The 15,718-nt window shown below is 42.1% G+C and overlaps 1 protein-coding gene across 4 annotated transcripts in view; it reads left to right on the top strand.

Annotated features, from left to right (window-relative positions):
- Positions 1-15,479, top strand: part of EPN2 (epsin 2) — a 50,201-nt gene extending 34,722 nt beyond the window's left edge. For 3 of the 4 annotated variants that reach the window (XM_048961515.1, XM_048961514.1, XM_048961516.1), the window contains exons 3-9: positions 2,473-2,597; positions 4,004-4,096; positions 4,362-4,521; positions 7,059-7,232; positions 8,816-8,908; positions 9,877-10,092; positions 11,567-15,479. In XM_048961515.1, coding sequence (XP_048817472.1) covers positions 2,473-2,597; positions 4,004-4,096; positions 4,362-4,521; positions 7,059-7,232; positions 8,816-8,908; positions 9,877-10,092; positions 11,567-11,904 — 1,199 coding nt within the window. In that variant the 3' untranslated portion in view covers positions 11,905-15,479. The remainder of the gene's footprint in view (positions 1-2,472; positions 2,598-4,003; positions 4,097-4,361; positions 4,522-7,058; positions 7,233-8,815; positions 8,909-9,876; positions 10,093-11,566) is intronic. The other variant, XM_048961517.1, reaches the window with a different exon arrangement.
- Positions 15,480-15,718: the final 239 nt, after the last annotated feature.

Genomic DNA, 15,718 nt, shown 5'->3' with positions numbered 1-15,718 from the left:
TCTTCCTTTCTGTAGTTCCTGCTGCAAAACTGCTTCTTGGAGGTGACCCAATTCCATTTGTGGCTGAAGTTTATTTCTGGTTATTTTATAACATTGCTTCTTGCCCCTTGATCTTAAATGGCTTTTTGCACTCCATAGTATTGGCAAACATGATGTATTTAGCAACTGTAATCTGCTCAATCTTTTTGCAAAGATAAACATGTAAAACATTCCCTGTGCTCAGAGGGGAAGCATCTTTGCAGCATTCTGTTACGAAACCATCAGTCTAGGATTTGTATGACTGGAATTGCATTTGGTATGTTAGATTACTTCTGGGTAATGCTTTGCAGTGGTGCTAATGCTGATGACAGCTGCGTTAAGCTCGTGGCTGGCGGTTAGCGGGTGGCTTGGCACTGAGCACCGTTCTGTATACCCCCAGCACTTCACAGTGATGCCACCAGTTTGCAGAAGATTGTCACCAGTGTGTTTTTCTTCTCGCATATCACCACATTTCCGTTCTTCCCTTCTCAGGCATCAGATTTTTTATATTCTGTTTTTTCCCTCTCATGTGACGCTGTTTCTGAGCATTGTCTTGGTGCTTTCTGTAATCTCCTCTATTTTGTTGGTTACATAATTATCCTATAGGTTGGCCTTATGGCCACTTGTTGAAAAAGTGTTGGGAACCTTCCTTGGGGATAGGTGGTTCTGATGCCGACTCCTCTGCAGCTGCTCTGTGCCCAGTGCTGCTTCTTGCAGTGGCCTCTGAAAGCACTGTCCCATTTAGCATCAGCCTCACAGGGTGCCCACTGCTTTTTTTCCTCTCGGTTAAATGAAACAAACGAACGTGGAAAGTTCTCAGTTCTTCTGTCATGTGCTGCCTTCAGTTACCTCCTGTTGAGTTTTATCCTCTTCTGTTGTTTTTTCTCTCTTTATTTTTGTGTTTGAGAATACTTGGACTTCGCAAACTGTTTAAGGCCATCCTTTTTTGTGCTGTCAGATGTCCTGTTCTCTGATGTCCTTTTTATTCCTTCTTACTCTTTAATATTCCAAATAACATATAGGAGAGCCAGTTTGTGACTGCTGGAGCAAAGCTTTATGTGAGAAAGAGTTTGAAAAATGATGGGATTGAAGTATTAGTAACACCTTCACCAGGGAGCTTGTCTGGTTTGCATGGAAGCAGCAGGACCAGAACTGAATTGAATTTTTGGTGATAAATTTTTCCCTTCAGGAGCAGAGTGGGGTGGGATAGATGTTAAATGCAGCTTCCTGGATGCCCATAGGGTGAGAGAAGAGTGGGCACTTCTTATCTAGCGTTGTTGTGGTCTAAAGCTTAGGGGGAATGCTGGAAGGATTGAAGTAGTGGCTGAAAAAGTGATTTTAAGATTACAATTTGGCAATTTCATTTTTATTTCCCCAGCCAAACTACTGTGAAGGAACCTGATTTCTATGATCTTGTCATCCTAGTTTCAAAATATAGTTCTGATTTGTTGAATATTAGCATGTGTTTCAGAAAATTGTAATTACCATTCCTGCCATCAAATGCATGCATCCTTGCTAAAATAAAATAAGATGAAATATCTCTGGGTGCTAGAAAATTATCTGTGAGAGTGTGCAAGTTGTTTAATTACTTTGTAGCGATAAACCTGTTAGTGCTATCCCAGTGGGGTGGGGGTTCTGCATGCTACTGTCATGAAAGTAGCAGCACAAGACAGTTTATGTATTGAGAAATTCTGTTTTAGATGCCGAGCCTGATGGTTTTGGGGGGATGGGGAGGGCTTACCAGCTAGTTGTTAGCCTGCACTCAAGGGCAAACTGGCCAACAAGAAGAAATAAACAGTACCCCTGACCTATATGAGACACTTTTTTTTTAAGCAAAGAATGATAAAATATTTTTGTAAATTTTGAGACTGAAAGGCTGGTCTGTTGGTCTCAGAGCCTGCTTCTTAGCAGTTAAGAATAGTCCTTTATCTCTCCCATTTAAGACCGTATTATTTTACAGAGAAGTGGGCGGTATCCAGCTTTACCCTGATATTGGCCGACTCCCAGCAAATTCTTACTGATATCAGAAGATGCAAGAAATACCAAGAAATGGTCCTTGAAGAATCTGTTTTGTACCTCCAGTTAATGACTCTCCCCCAAGCCTTGTGGTGCTGGGGGTCTCAGCCTTGCTCACTGTCAGCTTGCTGATGTGGTGACCCTGCAGCCTCGCTGGCACAAGAAGCCTTTGTTTCCCAGCTGCATTTTCCTTTTAAAGCTACTGAACTGCCTTGTGGATTTCTCCCTTCTCAATTTCTCTGGCCGTCGGCCGAGCGCTGAGGGCTCAGTGCTGGAAGCAGCCCTGTCCCCCCCCATGGCCCGGTGCTGCCTGCGGTGTTGCCACCGTCAGACCTTGGAGAATGGTGTTTGAACATGGGGTGAATATGGAGTGAAGACATCAGACCTCTGCCACCTTTTTAGTATTTAGCATGTACAATTTGCTTTGTCTTCCAACAGCAACGTCCCCTCGAGTTTCCTCTGAGCTGGAGCAGGCCCGGCCCCAGACCAGTGGAGAAGAGGAGCTGCAGCTGCAGTTGGCGCTGGCCATGAGCCGGGAGGTGGCGGAGCAGGTCAGTGCCCGTGTAGGTTTCCCACGTGTTCATGCTTTCATAGTTACAACTACATGCCTCTCTTTGCAATGGCAGCTTGGCTTTGCTCCAGGTGGAATAGGGGGAGAAAAAAAAAAAAAAAAGAAAAAAAAAAAAGAAAAAAAAAAAAAGGCCGTTTTGGAAGGTGTTGCTCTTTCATTCTTTTTGTTTTCTTATCGTTCTTTTAAATCTCTTTTTTAAAGTAGCTATGGCCTTCTGCTGTTGAGACTAGTGGAAGATGGCAGTCGCTTTGCAAGAAGACTTTGTTGTGTGGGAAGATGTTAATCATCACACTGCTGAAGGTGTTTTCAGTTAGGAAGAACTGAAAACATGACTAGTCCTGAAAGCCTTCATTTAATGGGGCCAGCATATGAAATGCCAGTGAATTCTGATTATAATGAATTTTTGAATGATCTGTTAATTCGGTAAGATCTGTCTGGAACAGAAGGGTGATCTAAGACACAGCTAGAATATATAAATAACTTATTCTAAAATAACTCCTAAACTAGTAGCTCCTAAACTATCATTCTTGCTACATTATTTTGTTAAGTCTCAAGAGGTTCATTCTGAATTTGGAGTAAATGCTGTAATTGTGGGTAAAGTTTATTGCATGTGAATAGAGAATGAAGCTGTTGAATCTCAGCTCTGAGTGGAAATTCACATCTGCCATGCTGAGTGTCCATAATACTTTTCAATGCTTCCTGGAACAAGTGTAGTATACTGCTGTATCTTCACATCAGGATCTCTGTGCTTTGAGAAGGAAGTTATTACCCTGTAAACTTCGTTGTTACTAAGCAATGAAGTTAAAGAAAGTACTCATCAGAATACCTCAGTTGAAATAGCTTAAAAAACTGTGAGAGAATTGGCAGTTGTGGAGTACGTCAACTTCTGAAAGACCAAGTGAAAGCACAGCAAAAATATTTGCAGTAGTTGAATCTACCACCAATTTGGTAGTTGACAGATGTTAAAAATCTACAAAATACATGTGGAATTGGCTAGATTAACTCACTTGGATTTCTTTGTAGATATATCGGTCGATATATGTAGGTTGCAGAGAGCTGCTGACAAAAGCCAGCAGAAGTAGACTTTAAATCACTAAACAATTCAGTGCTGATCTGAATGCAAACATTTCATTTATAGCTCTCCCATTAGGAGTAAAACCACACAAGGGTAGATTTCAAGCAGCAAAACGGACGTTGCAGTGGCAGCACTGCCGGCGCGGGGTCAGGGAGCTCCTGAGCTTTGAGAATCACAGGATGTGATTCTCCTGCTGGGTTCAGATGAGCACAGGCAGTGTGAGGCCGGCGGTGCTGTCCTGGCAGCGGGGCCACGCGCTGGAGGGAGCAGGCAGCACAGTCTAGGCTCATGGTCTATATCAACAGTGTTGATTTCCTTTGCAGGAGGAGCGCCTCAGACGCGGAGATGATCTGAGATTACAGATGGCTCTGGAGGAGAGTCGCAGAGACACAATTAAAATTCCCAAAAAGAAGGAGGTAGTGCCTTCAACTAAGAAATTCCCGGTTACGCTGCCAAAAGCTGAAATACAGTAACACAAAAATAGCTTAATACTGAGCATTTTAATGCTTTTGGGATTGCTTTGTTGTATAGCTTAAAACTTCTTCCACGCGGGTTAAATTTCAAAGTACTGGTCAATGCAGGTGTGTAAAAGGAGAAAAAAAAAATTGCTTCTTCGCTCATGGGTTTGTACTTCAGGTCGGTAATGCTCTTGATTAAAGCTCAGATTGTTCCTGCCCTCAGCATACTACTCTTTTGGACCTAATGGATGCCCTGCCCTCGTCGGCACCGGCCCCACAGAAAACAGAGCCCTGGGGACCTCCTGCTGCTGTTGCAAACCAAACGGATCCCTGGGGAGGACCCACAGTTGCAGCTTCTGCCTCTGACCCATGGCAATCGTTTGGTAAGAATGAACTCTGCCAGAAAGAATGTTTGTCTTAAAAGTGCTTGCCTTTTAATGTTGAACTTTTCCAGGTTTCTCAATAGCAGTGCACAATGTCATGCTTGATAACAGAAATGGCTTAGTCCGTTTTGGTTGCTTCCTGGACTCCAGAGTTAACATTCCTCTTAACTCATTTTCAGGCAGAAACAAATGCAAGTTGCAATCCTTTCCATCTTTGTTAAGCAGCTGAGGTTTCGTGTGCTCATTTTGAATCCTAAGAAAAGGGAGAAGAGTGAAGCTTTTGTCTTCTCTTTGTGCAGCCAAAACAGCTCATCTCACCCTGGGGAGATGCTCATGCTTTGGCTGCTAGTTGTGTCCAGTGTCATGGGTGTAGACTTCTGCCAGCATTTGGTGTAGTATAGTGCTTAAGCAGGATGCTCTGGCTAGGAAAGCTGTAGCTCTGAATTGCCAAGTCTCACTCCTAGGGAAATGGGATGTGTATACCATCAGAATGAAATGGACTAACCTGTTGGAATTTAATTACTTGTTAGACTAAAGAAAAATTGAAATGACTCTTGAATAGTCTCAGTGTCTCCCAAGTTTTTGATACTAAATTTGATCTTTCTGAAGGGAAAGATCCTTGTTTCTTGTGTTAAAGGGCAATAATTCCAGGTGCTGCACGTTTGCTGTGTATGTACTTGTTTTGCTGCCTCTGCAGTCTCCCCAAGGATTTACTCCTTTGCTTTGGAAAGCTGATGGTTCCTCACAGCAGATGTTAAACTGTCTGTGGAATCACAGTTGAATCTATTTTTTGGTTGGCTTTGGTTTTCTATTGTGGGGGACAGGGAACAACTCTGCATGTTCTTGTGCAGGAGGATGGTTCTTCCTGAAGACTTACAGCTTAGTTCTGTCAGTTCTGCTTCAGACTGGTGTTTCCAGGAGCTCTGCTATAACATGCTTCAAAGTTGGTTGTGTGAGGAGTCAGCGCGCTTCCCTCCGCAGTCATGACGAGTTTTGAAGTTTAATACTGAAGTGCATTTGTTTTTCTCATGGGGCATTAAAAGCACCCACATGGCTGCTAGGACACAACTGCAGCTCATTGTTTAAGTGCAGTTTGTGACTCCATTGGTGAAAAAACTGCAAGTGCAAAATTAGAACAAGTCAAAGTTTTGGGCGCCAGTGTAATGGAAATTCGGTTTAATTTTGCACGATTAAAATACAAACAAAACCCACCTCCCTCCAGTGCTGTAGTCAATGTATCACCCTCTGACAAGATTTTCCTTGCATCACTTGCAGCTGTAGCATTTCCTCTCAGTGGCTCCCGACTTTATTAACGCCATATAACAACCCCTTGTTCCAGCCTGCTGGTTGCTTGGCTCCCAGGGGCAGTCGTGGAGATGTGAGATTTATGAATTTGACTACTAATAAAAGAGTGACTCATTAAACAGTATTTCTCAAATCCTGCTTGTGCTTTGGCATTTCAGCAGAGATAATGGAAGCTAAGGGAAGGTGTCTTCCTGAGTGCTCTCATTTTGTAAGCTCTCTTTATGAAGGAAGAGACTTTTTTGAAAGCTTCTGTTTATGGGCAGCTCTGCCATTAGCATTTCTTGTGTGGCATCGCTTGTAACTCAGCGCCGAGGGCAGATAAAGGAAATCTAAGTACTGGAGTGGGAATAGTTAGATTTATTTGGAGTATTTCCTGATCTGAAGCTGCAGCAAGGCCGTGCCACCTGTTGATGAAACAAAGACCAATATTGCAGATTGGGTTTTGTACTGCGTGTGCAGTGCAGAATTGTGATAGAAAGGGGTGGGGGGTTGTATGTACTTTTTATATATAAAACAGTGCTAGTTGTGATTTGAAATCCACGAGGTGGTTAAAAATCCACAAGGTGGTTAAAGGCATCAGCTGTGTACTGCACGGGTAATTCTGTTCTTCTCTTGGATCATACAGTTGTTTGCAGTAATTAAACTATGTTTAATTAATTTAATTAAACTGTGTCCGAATTTCATTGAGAAAGGACATGAATATTCATCTACTAAAAGAAAGCACAACCAGCTGATATTTTTGTAAAGCAGCACTTTTGTGGAAAAGAATCTGACAGCTGTGCTGTCTGCATCTGGCAGGTCTTGGTTCGACTCTTAAGGTTACGTATTTCGTATCTTTCCCAAAGGCTGTTTAGAAACCTTCTGTGTATGAGTTCATAAGTATCCCCTGTGCTGTGGATTGCTGCAAGTCAGATACTCTCTGTTGAGATGGCAAGTTCTGCAGCACAGGCGTGTTCGTTTTCTTGTTGAAACTGCAGGTCTTTTAAAGTTCAGTTTCAAATGGGAGCTTAGTGTTATTCATCTGTCTCCCACTGACTTTAGTTTGCTTATTTCTTCTGCATGTGTAATATAGATGCTGAGACTTGATTGGTGTTCCTAATATTGAATTGCTTCACCTTTTTGTGTTTAGCATTAGTAGGCAATAATGGCTCATAAATGAGAGTTTGATCTCCTACGAAAGCTTTCCAGAGTGAACCTGCACTGACTTGTGTTGCTGCTGGCTTTTTTTGCAGGTGCCAAACCAGCTGCTTCTGTTGACCCATGGGCAGCACCAGCAGGATCTGCAACTCAGTCTCTGTCCAAAAATGTTGACCCGTGGGCTCCTGCTCAGCCATCTTCTACTGCAGCAAAATCTTCGGTGGATCCTTGGGGACCAGCACCTGCAAACAAACCCCTCTCTACTTCTGGTGAGCAATTGTTTCATTCCATGTGTGTTTTATTTGAGTGAAAAAGTGAAATCTGAATGACTCTTTTTTTCTTGTATTGCTTAGTTAAATAACGTGCTGAACAACTTGCAGTGTTGTTCTTTGAGATAAACAGGAGTTACTATAGCTAGCAGCAAAAAGAACTTCAGATATGATTAACTTGAAGCTCTGAGTTTGTGCTGCTGCTTTCTTAGTGCCCTCTTACATTCTTCTATCAGTATGTGTGGATGCATGCCGAGCTGTTATGACTGCTGCTGCCGTTGCGTTTTTAAATGAGTTTTATTTTTAATTAGACAAGGATTTAATTTCTGGAAATGAATGTTGCTATAATTTTACCTTTCACCGTGATAAATGGCTGTGCAGATGGATGTCTCTGCTGACATAGATTGACAGGTTAAGCAGCTCCACACGCTGAGATTTTTAGAGGTGCAAATTAAGGTTTGCTTCAGACTGAGGGTGTCAAATCTGCTCCTAAACTGTTGCACAGCAAGAAGGTGCTGATAGAATTGTCTGTTCATGCTCTGTAACTAATGCAGCCTTGATGAGTCTCACTACCTGGAATTTCCATATTGGCACCATGGCTAAATACATCCGAAATGCGTTTTCTGCCAGTCATTCATCCCAGTGCTTAACCAACAAAGAGTCACAAAGCGGATATTGTGCAAAGTTGTCTAACATACTTTTGCCTTGGCTAAGGAATATAAGTGGATCATTATGGGATTGTTTAGCTGTGGTGATCGTTCTCTTTAAGTGTTTCTGTTATGTAGAATCTTGCTTGTTCTCTTTCTTGTTGGTTTTTGTTTTTGTTGTTGTCTTTTTTGTGCTGTTTACAGAGCTGAGGTCTGTACCCCTGTTTGCTTGAAATGTGTTGGAGGTTAAAACTAAATGAAAAGAACATTCTGCTGAATGCAAAAAGAAAAAGCAAATGGCAAAGCTTTTCAGTAGTGTGATTGCTGCTCATTTAGGTGTGGCTTTCATTCCCCATTTTGAGACAAGGGTGTGTCTACATTTTGAAGATGTTTTGTTTTCATTTGTTACAACTGTTTGCTGAGTGTCAGTGTTTCAGCTAACAGAGCCTCACCATCTCTAGGTGGTACTGGTAACTTTCACTATTGCATTCCTCCTCCTTTTAAGTAAAGTCTGAACTTACAGTGACACTACATTGGTGTTTAGAAGCATATTCAGAAGTGTATTTTTCTTGATCAACACATTCCAGAGTTCAGGCTGTGAAATCGTTGCTCTCTCTTCTTCCACAGCAATCATTGCCTGCCTGGGCCTCTCTAAGTGCAATAAAAACCCAGCATGCTAAAGTGTGCATTACATTGTGATTAAAAGCACATTGCTGTGAATCATTCAGCTGATAATGTGAGGAGAATTCTCTGCCATTACCCTTCTTGATCCTTCATAAGAGTAGGAGCTCTCTGGCTGCTCTGAGCCGCTGCCCTGGGACCCGACAGAGTGGCTTCCTGGTAACACGAGTGGCTAGAAATTGCTTTCGGTAGGATCAGATGTGTGATGCAATCAAAGATCTGCTAATAACAGAGCTCTCTTGCTGTTTTGAACAGGAAGTACATCTTTTGACCTCTTCAGTAATTTGAATGGTACAGTTAAAGATGATTTTTCTGAATTCGACACACTTCGAACTTCCAAAAAGCCAGGTATGGATTAAATCCTTAGCACGCAGACAATTTGGGTATAGTCTCAAACAACAACTGTGTTTCTTCTCAAATTTTATGTAAAAAAGTGAAACCCCATTGCCTTTCACGTAAGCAAAGATTAAAGCTGGTGATAATGCATCTATAAGGGCTTGTTAACGCTTTGGGCTGTGCGTGAGCTCATGGGGAGTTGGCTTCTGGCCTTGTGAGCCACAGAACTTTACTCTGCAGCCTTTTGCTGGGTCAGCCCAGAAATTTGCTTGGCTTCTGTATTCGTGGCGTCTGATGTGTTTGGAGCATGGTTTGTATGGTTTGTATGGTCAAACAGAACTGTGCTGACTAAATTTCTCAGATATGTAAGTTACATGCAATGTGTGATGATGGTAGGAGAATGAGGAAATACGCTTCTATGAATGCTTTAGGGTGGTTTTTTGTTTTTTTTGTTTTAAATGTTGTTATTTGATAAGTTACCCACTAAGTAAAGACTGCCAAACCATAGCATGTGTGTGCTTTGGTAATATGTACTATAAGGAAGGTTCTGAGTGAAATGCTGGTGACTGAGTCAAACTAGGATGGGCTTCTTCAACACAGGGAGAAAACGTGAGCAAAATCTGGTTACAGAGGGTACAGCAGTGGGGTGTTGCAGGGGCAGAAATGGAAGCTTTTGAGTGTTTTTTTCCTTGGAAATTCTTAGTTGCAACATAGTTACAGGAATGTTCACCTGGGCAAATTGGGCTGGGTATTCTGAAGAGCACTGCAACTCTTACTGTAGCTTCTTCCTACTCTCCTAAATAACAGTTAAAGTGTATCTGCTTGCATACAAAGGATGTTGTGTGTACTTGAACCTTTGAAGGTGACCTATATGAATGTTAGATTTTAAAATACTTCCCTTGTCAGAGACCTCAGGGTTTTCTTTGCTTGATGATGTAATCAATGAGATAAGTGTTGTTTATTTCTTTGTGTTGTTACAGCTGAATCGGGTTCCGCTTTGCCGTCCCAGCATAGCGGTACCACAAGTCCTGATCTCTTTGATTCCCAACACTCAAGCATGACGTCAGGCAAACAGAGCGCAGCTCGGAAAACCCCCGAGTCTTTTTTGGGCCCCAATGCTGCTCTGGTGAACCTGGATTCACTGGTGTCTAAGCCACCGCAACCTGTAACTTCGCTGAATCCATTTTTGGCACCAGGTCTGTTTCTGCACATTCCTTCAGTTATTTTATTTTATCTTTCCTATAGGAAAGCTCTGCGTAACTCGTTCCCAATTGGTTTAATGTAAGCCATTTTTGGCTGGTTTTTCTTGATTGTTTCAGCCAGCAGATCATGATTGGGAGCAGAAGGGTGGGACAGCGTGGTTTCTAGGCGTGCTGCTGTTGAAAGCCTAGAGTTTCTACCCCTGTGCCTGCAGCTGATCTGTTGGGCTAGCTTTGTTCAAGCAGGCTTTCTTCCAATCTTTCACTTGCTCTCTTGAAAGCATCTGAGTTAGAGGAAGACTTTTGGTTATTAAAAATGTCTGACTGAAACTGGCTGATTGTCAGAGCAGGTAAGACATGAACGTGTGCCACCAGAGAATCTGCTGGGAGACTGGTAGGTGGTAGATTCTTGTGGCAAGCTCTTTTCCTACTGGTGCTCAACAGATTAGTATCTCTGACTCCAACTTAGGTTTCAAATCTATTCTCATGGGCTGCTGGTTAGGCTGCTGGTGTTAGGCTGTCTGTAGGCAAGCATGGTAACCCAGTTTTGATCAAAATACACTCACAGTGTTACCCTGTTGTTAAGTGAACCTTTACTTTGAGTGAACTCAGAAGGTGGCAGTAAACATTTGGAAGATGTGTGTATTTTTAAAAGCTACTCATGCACTAAAACTTCTATGTGACACTGGTGTGATGAAATACTTTAAAATGGTATTTCAGGATCTATTTTCTTCACTTTTCTGGCAGGGGAAAAAAAAACAACAGTTTGTTAAACTTCTCGAGTAAAGGAAAAGGCAGCAATTCTGAGGAACTTGGCGGTGCTTAACCAGAAAAAATCTCTGCATCTGCCATTACTAGTTACTACAAAAAGTTTGTGAGGGGTCACTGGGCCATCCAAATAACACTGTGCATATACGGTAAAAGGAATTTGTAGCGTTGGCAGCAGCCCAAAAAACCTCAAATGCTGGGAAAGTCATTCTCTGCTTTTTCTTAGCACCGCTGTAATTCGGAAACAACTTGTTTACTTTATGAATTCTTGTCAAAGCTCAGTGCCAGAAACATGTACAGTTTCTAAATGGAGTGAACTGGAAGAGATCCTGAAGATCTGCAGTAGCTAGATTGCAGAAAGGGAGTAGGAATAGCCTTCTAAAGGCAAATTTTAAGGTGTTTTTTTTTTTAATTTAAATTAAATAACCTCATAGGTAGTCGTGTTTGATTTAGAACCTGTTACTTCTGCTACTGTCAGCAAAAGTGGAAACAGTCGGTCAGTAAATGAACGTTCTGTGGTGTAGGTGGGCTGAATGAGACAGACTGTGTTTGTGCACCAGCCTGCTGAGTGGCATCCTCTGGGTGACTTGGGATTGGGAGCATGTCTAGAAGGAGCGTTCTTTGCTGGAAAAGGTGATCTCCAAAACCTCAGCATTTATGGAGGTGCGATCTTCTTTCCTCTCCCCCCTTCTCTCAAAACTAGGTGCAGCTACAGCACCAACTCCAATCAACCCCTTCCAAGTGAATCAGCCTCAGCCGCTCACTCTGAATCAGATGAGAGCAAGTCCTGTGATGGGAACCAGTCCTTCTTTCAGTGCTGTGCCACCAATAAGCATGGAGCCAATACCTCTGTCTTCCATGGCCCCAGTGCCTGTGGGAATGGCACCGATACCAGCTATGGGCACTGTGGCATCCATAACAAGGATGGGCCAGGGGATGAACGTGAGCATTGCAGGATCAATGACCCAACCTCTTCACAGTACAGGAATCCCACCGTCAGCATCCCAGTCTACAAATACAACTAACCCTTTTCTCCTATAAAGACCCAATTAAAGGAACTTTCTTTTCATAGTGTTTCCAGGCTGAAGTCTTTACAGCGAAACAAACGTGGCCTGTGTGGACTGAATGGTGTGTAAGAGACTTGGAAGTAGATTTGCAGTTTACAGTTATGATCTTTGAAGAGTTGTCTCTACTTACCAGTTAATCTAAATCTAGTCTTTGCTACAGATGGTACCTTACTTTGGCTTGTTGAGCATTATGTGAAATGTTCAGACTTTTCACCAAAGTTAGATTCTGCCCATTTTGTTACTTTGTTAATCATTTCAATACACTTTCTAGGGAGAACCTGCCATTTTAAACTCCGTTGGCTGTTTTGTAGATGTCAGATGATGTGCTGGATCCTGAAATTACTATTTACCTGCATCTGTCACTTCCTATGCCCATACGATAGACCTGAGATTCAGAGTGCTAGTGAATGTTTTGCACATAACTGTACACAGTTCTAGACTGTTGGTTCACCCATAGTCCTTACTCTTAGAAGAGAATGATTCGGAGGGCCCAGGTGGCTGGTTTTTATGCATTAAACATTGCAACGCAAAATCGCACTGCTTTGGTATCAGAGGTCTGAGCGAGAAAGCAAGCTTGTCTCAAAAGGAAAAAGCAGACAAAAAACCCAAGAACATTCGCAAGTTGTCAAGTATAACGTGTGCTGTTGTATGCAGTGTTGAATCCGTACACTACGCTAAGGACTCCTGAGGAACTCTCTGTGAGTGGCATGCTGCACTCGTGCTGAGTGAGTGTCCTGCTCTGTGCTTGTCCAGTACCAGCTTCGTTTGGAAGTTACGTGTATTTTGTTTTTATTTGACTTACAATGTGAGTTGAAAGAAAAAAAGAAATACAGTGGGACAACTTTGAATTCAGTTTCACCGTGGCAAGCTTTAAAACTAATTCAGGCTTAACCTTGCTATATGCAGTTACTCTTGTATACTTTTGCACATATTTTGTTTAGTACAGTTTCATATTTGAGTTTGCAGAGTTACCTGATAGTCCTTTTTTTGCTAATTTTTATAATGTGGTTCTTATTTAACTGTCTGGTTTTGATAGATTTATCAAGTCTGGCTGAAAAATTAAGATATTGGCAAATGTCATTTTTATGGTTTTAATGCCCTCTTATTTATGGTTTTAGCTCTTCGTTTCTGTAAAGAGAGTTTAAAAGGGAAGATTAACACTAAAATATTTTACTTTTAAATGAAGTATTCATAATGCAGTTCAAAACAAATTCTCGCGACTAATTATTTTTTAGATGAATTGAATTTGAACGTAACGTGATTTAAGACTACATTAAAAAGAACAAACACTAAAGTCTCCTTTCCCTTGGTTTGTTCCCGTTTTCCGATGACCACAACGGACAGACGTGAGCCTTCACAAAGAGCAGCAGAGAGGCTGTCGTCTTCTATTTCTTCTTCAGATGTTTAAAGTTCTAATGTACAGGCACAGCTCGTTAATTGTATGGACTAATTTTTTCTTAATGAAAGGTGCGCTCCATATTAATAACCGGTTGCATTTACTCACTGTAAGCTGAACTATACATTTTAACTTGCATGTCTGGACTCATCAGCACTAAACCACACTCAGGTTTCAGCCCGTGTCTCTGGTGCAGACCTGGCTGCTCAGAGTGGCAGTGCTCTGAGCTCTGCTCTCGCAAGCAATGCAGACGTGTGCAGAGAGTGTGGAAGAGAGGTCCCAGTGCTTGCTCCTGCCTCGAGGGCGTCTCCGGATGAACTGATGCATCTTGGTGGCCTTTCCCTAGTTAGGAGGACAAAAAAGGCTGGAAGAGATTGCCAGTTTCATGTCTTGGTGCAGTGATGCTGAGTGGGACAGTCCTAGGGTGCTGCAGAGGGAAGGGCTGGCTGCTGGTTGTATCTTGTGGTGGGCAGGGAGGCTGAAAGACTATCAAATCTAGGGTACAATCACAGAGTTTAGCTGTGTAGGTCAGTGTAGCTCTTTTAGTAGATGGAATGCTAAACATGTGGATGTTTCTATGCAGATTGTTCTATCCTCTTGATACTAATGAATTTGCAAGTAGGATTCAGAATATTCATCTGCTCTTGTTTTCGTAGAAGAGGAAAAAGAATGGCTGTCCACACCCAGTATGTCTTTTTAAAAAAACAAAAGAAAAAACATTCATGTTGCCTTTCAGAATGAGGAAAAAATACTTTACTTTTTTGTTGTTGCTGGAGTTATTGAAAAGTTTAGACCAGGAAGGGTGTGATTCTTGCAGATGGGGGGGGGAAGTGCTTTCCAATTGATCTGTGGCAAGATTTATCTCTCATTATTTTTCCAGTTTATCAACAGTGAAATTGAGGTCACTTGATGCTTTTTTTTCCCTTAGTCAGTCCCTTGAACGCATTTGTGACAGCTAGATGGGGCATCATCTATTCAGCCAAGCAGTTCTAATCACAGCCTCATTTAACACTAGGTGACTGTTTTCCGAGGCCAGATGGGGTTGATAGTATTTGAAATTATAAAGTCCTCTGTAGTTCAGGATAACCATCCATCACCGTGAATTGATCCAAACGCGACGCCGGTCCGGTGGGGAGCCCTGGCCTAATGAAAGTGCTGAATGGCAAATTGCTGCAGCGCTTCCCATTGCGCGGAGCTGCGCAGCGCAGCAGCCTGTGGCAGGGCAACGCGGAGCATTGGTGCTGCAGGGCTGAGGGCTCTGCCCTGCTGACATCCCAGCCTGGAGCCTGGCTCTGCCCCTGCCTTGCTGAAGCTTCAGCTGTGTCCAGAAGGGTGAATCCATGTCCTGATAGTTTATCTGCTCCTCAGAATACTCCTCCCCCCTCCCCGCCTCCGCCTCTTCCTGCATGGGGGATGTGTGTGCATCTGATCGTGTCTGCTCTGGCCTGTTTCTCCAAATGCGTTTCCCTCTTCCCCTTCTTTTTCTCACTTGCAGATATTAAAAGTGCTTTTGATTTAAAAAAATAAATAATGTTAGTATCCCAGAATAGCCTTACTGGTCAAATTGACCAAAGATAAAGTGTTAATTATTTTGTAAAAAGAAAAAAAAAAAATCTTGGCATAATTTTAAGCCCAAAATAAGCTCAGTTATTTATTCAGTTTTATACTATATAGAAACTAAACTACATTGAGGGGACAGGGAAGGAAAACCGTGGTGGGTTGTGGTGTTTACAGTCTTTTTGAAGTCCCGTAGCTGAGACAACTATTGTTATCCATCTTCCCTTTTGCTGTTACAGTTTCTAATGTGTACTGTATGTATTAATATTGCACAGATTGTGGAGAAATATATGGTTTATTTTTCACAGCAGAATCTCACAAGACTCACTTCCTTTACAAGTGTTACAATTTAAATATTTACCAAACTGTTTTCATAATCCTGGGAGCCGGCTGCTTTTTATGAATTTGTGCTGACTATTGACATTATTTACTGTATAAATAATTTATCATTTGTACTATTGTATCATAATGTCTGTATCTTTGTGTCATTTTTCCCGAGCGATGTCACGAATGTGATATTTAATAATGCCATCAGAACAGTGGAAAGACGAGGGGTTTGTAGGTGACTGGTCAGAATTAAAATTGTATTGCTTATATTCCAGACGTGTTGCTTTTTCCAGACTCTGCGTAGCGTTTGTATCCTGTTCCAAACCGGTTGCTGCCATGCTTGATTTAGTTTTCAAGGAGGTTGATGGGTTGGTTGAGATGATGAAGGTTTGTGCTTTTGAAAGTCCAAGGCTCTAGGAGAAATCTGATGGTTATTGAGAGTGATGCTTCTTGTGTATTGTCAATGTGATTCCTTCAATGAATTCATGGCTTTCCTGGGGCAAGCCTG

The sequence above is a fragment of the Lagopus muta genome, chromosome 15 (assembly GCF_023343835.1).
Source record: "Lagopus muta isolate bLagMut1 chromosome 15, bLagMut1 primary, whole genome shotgun sequence".
NCBI lineage: Eukaryota > Metazoa > Chordata > Aves > Galliformes > Phasianidae > Lagopus > Lagopus muta.
The sequence above is the reverse complement of the archived record's forward strand: the minus strand, read 5'-3'. Positions and strand labels throughout refer to the sequence as shown.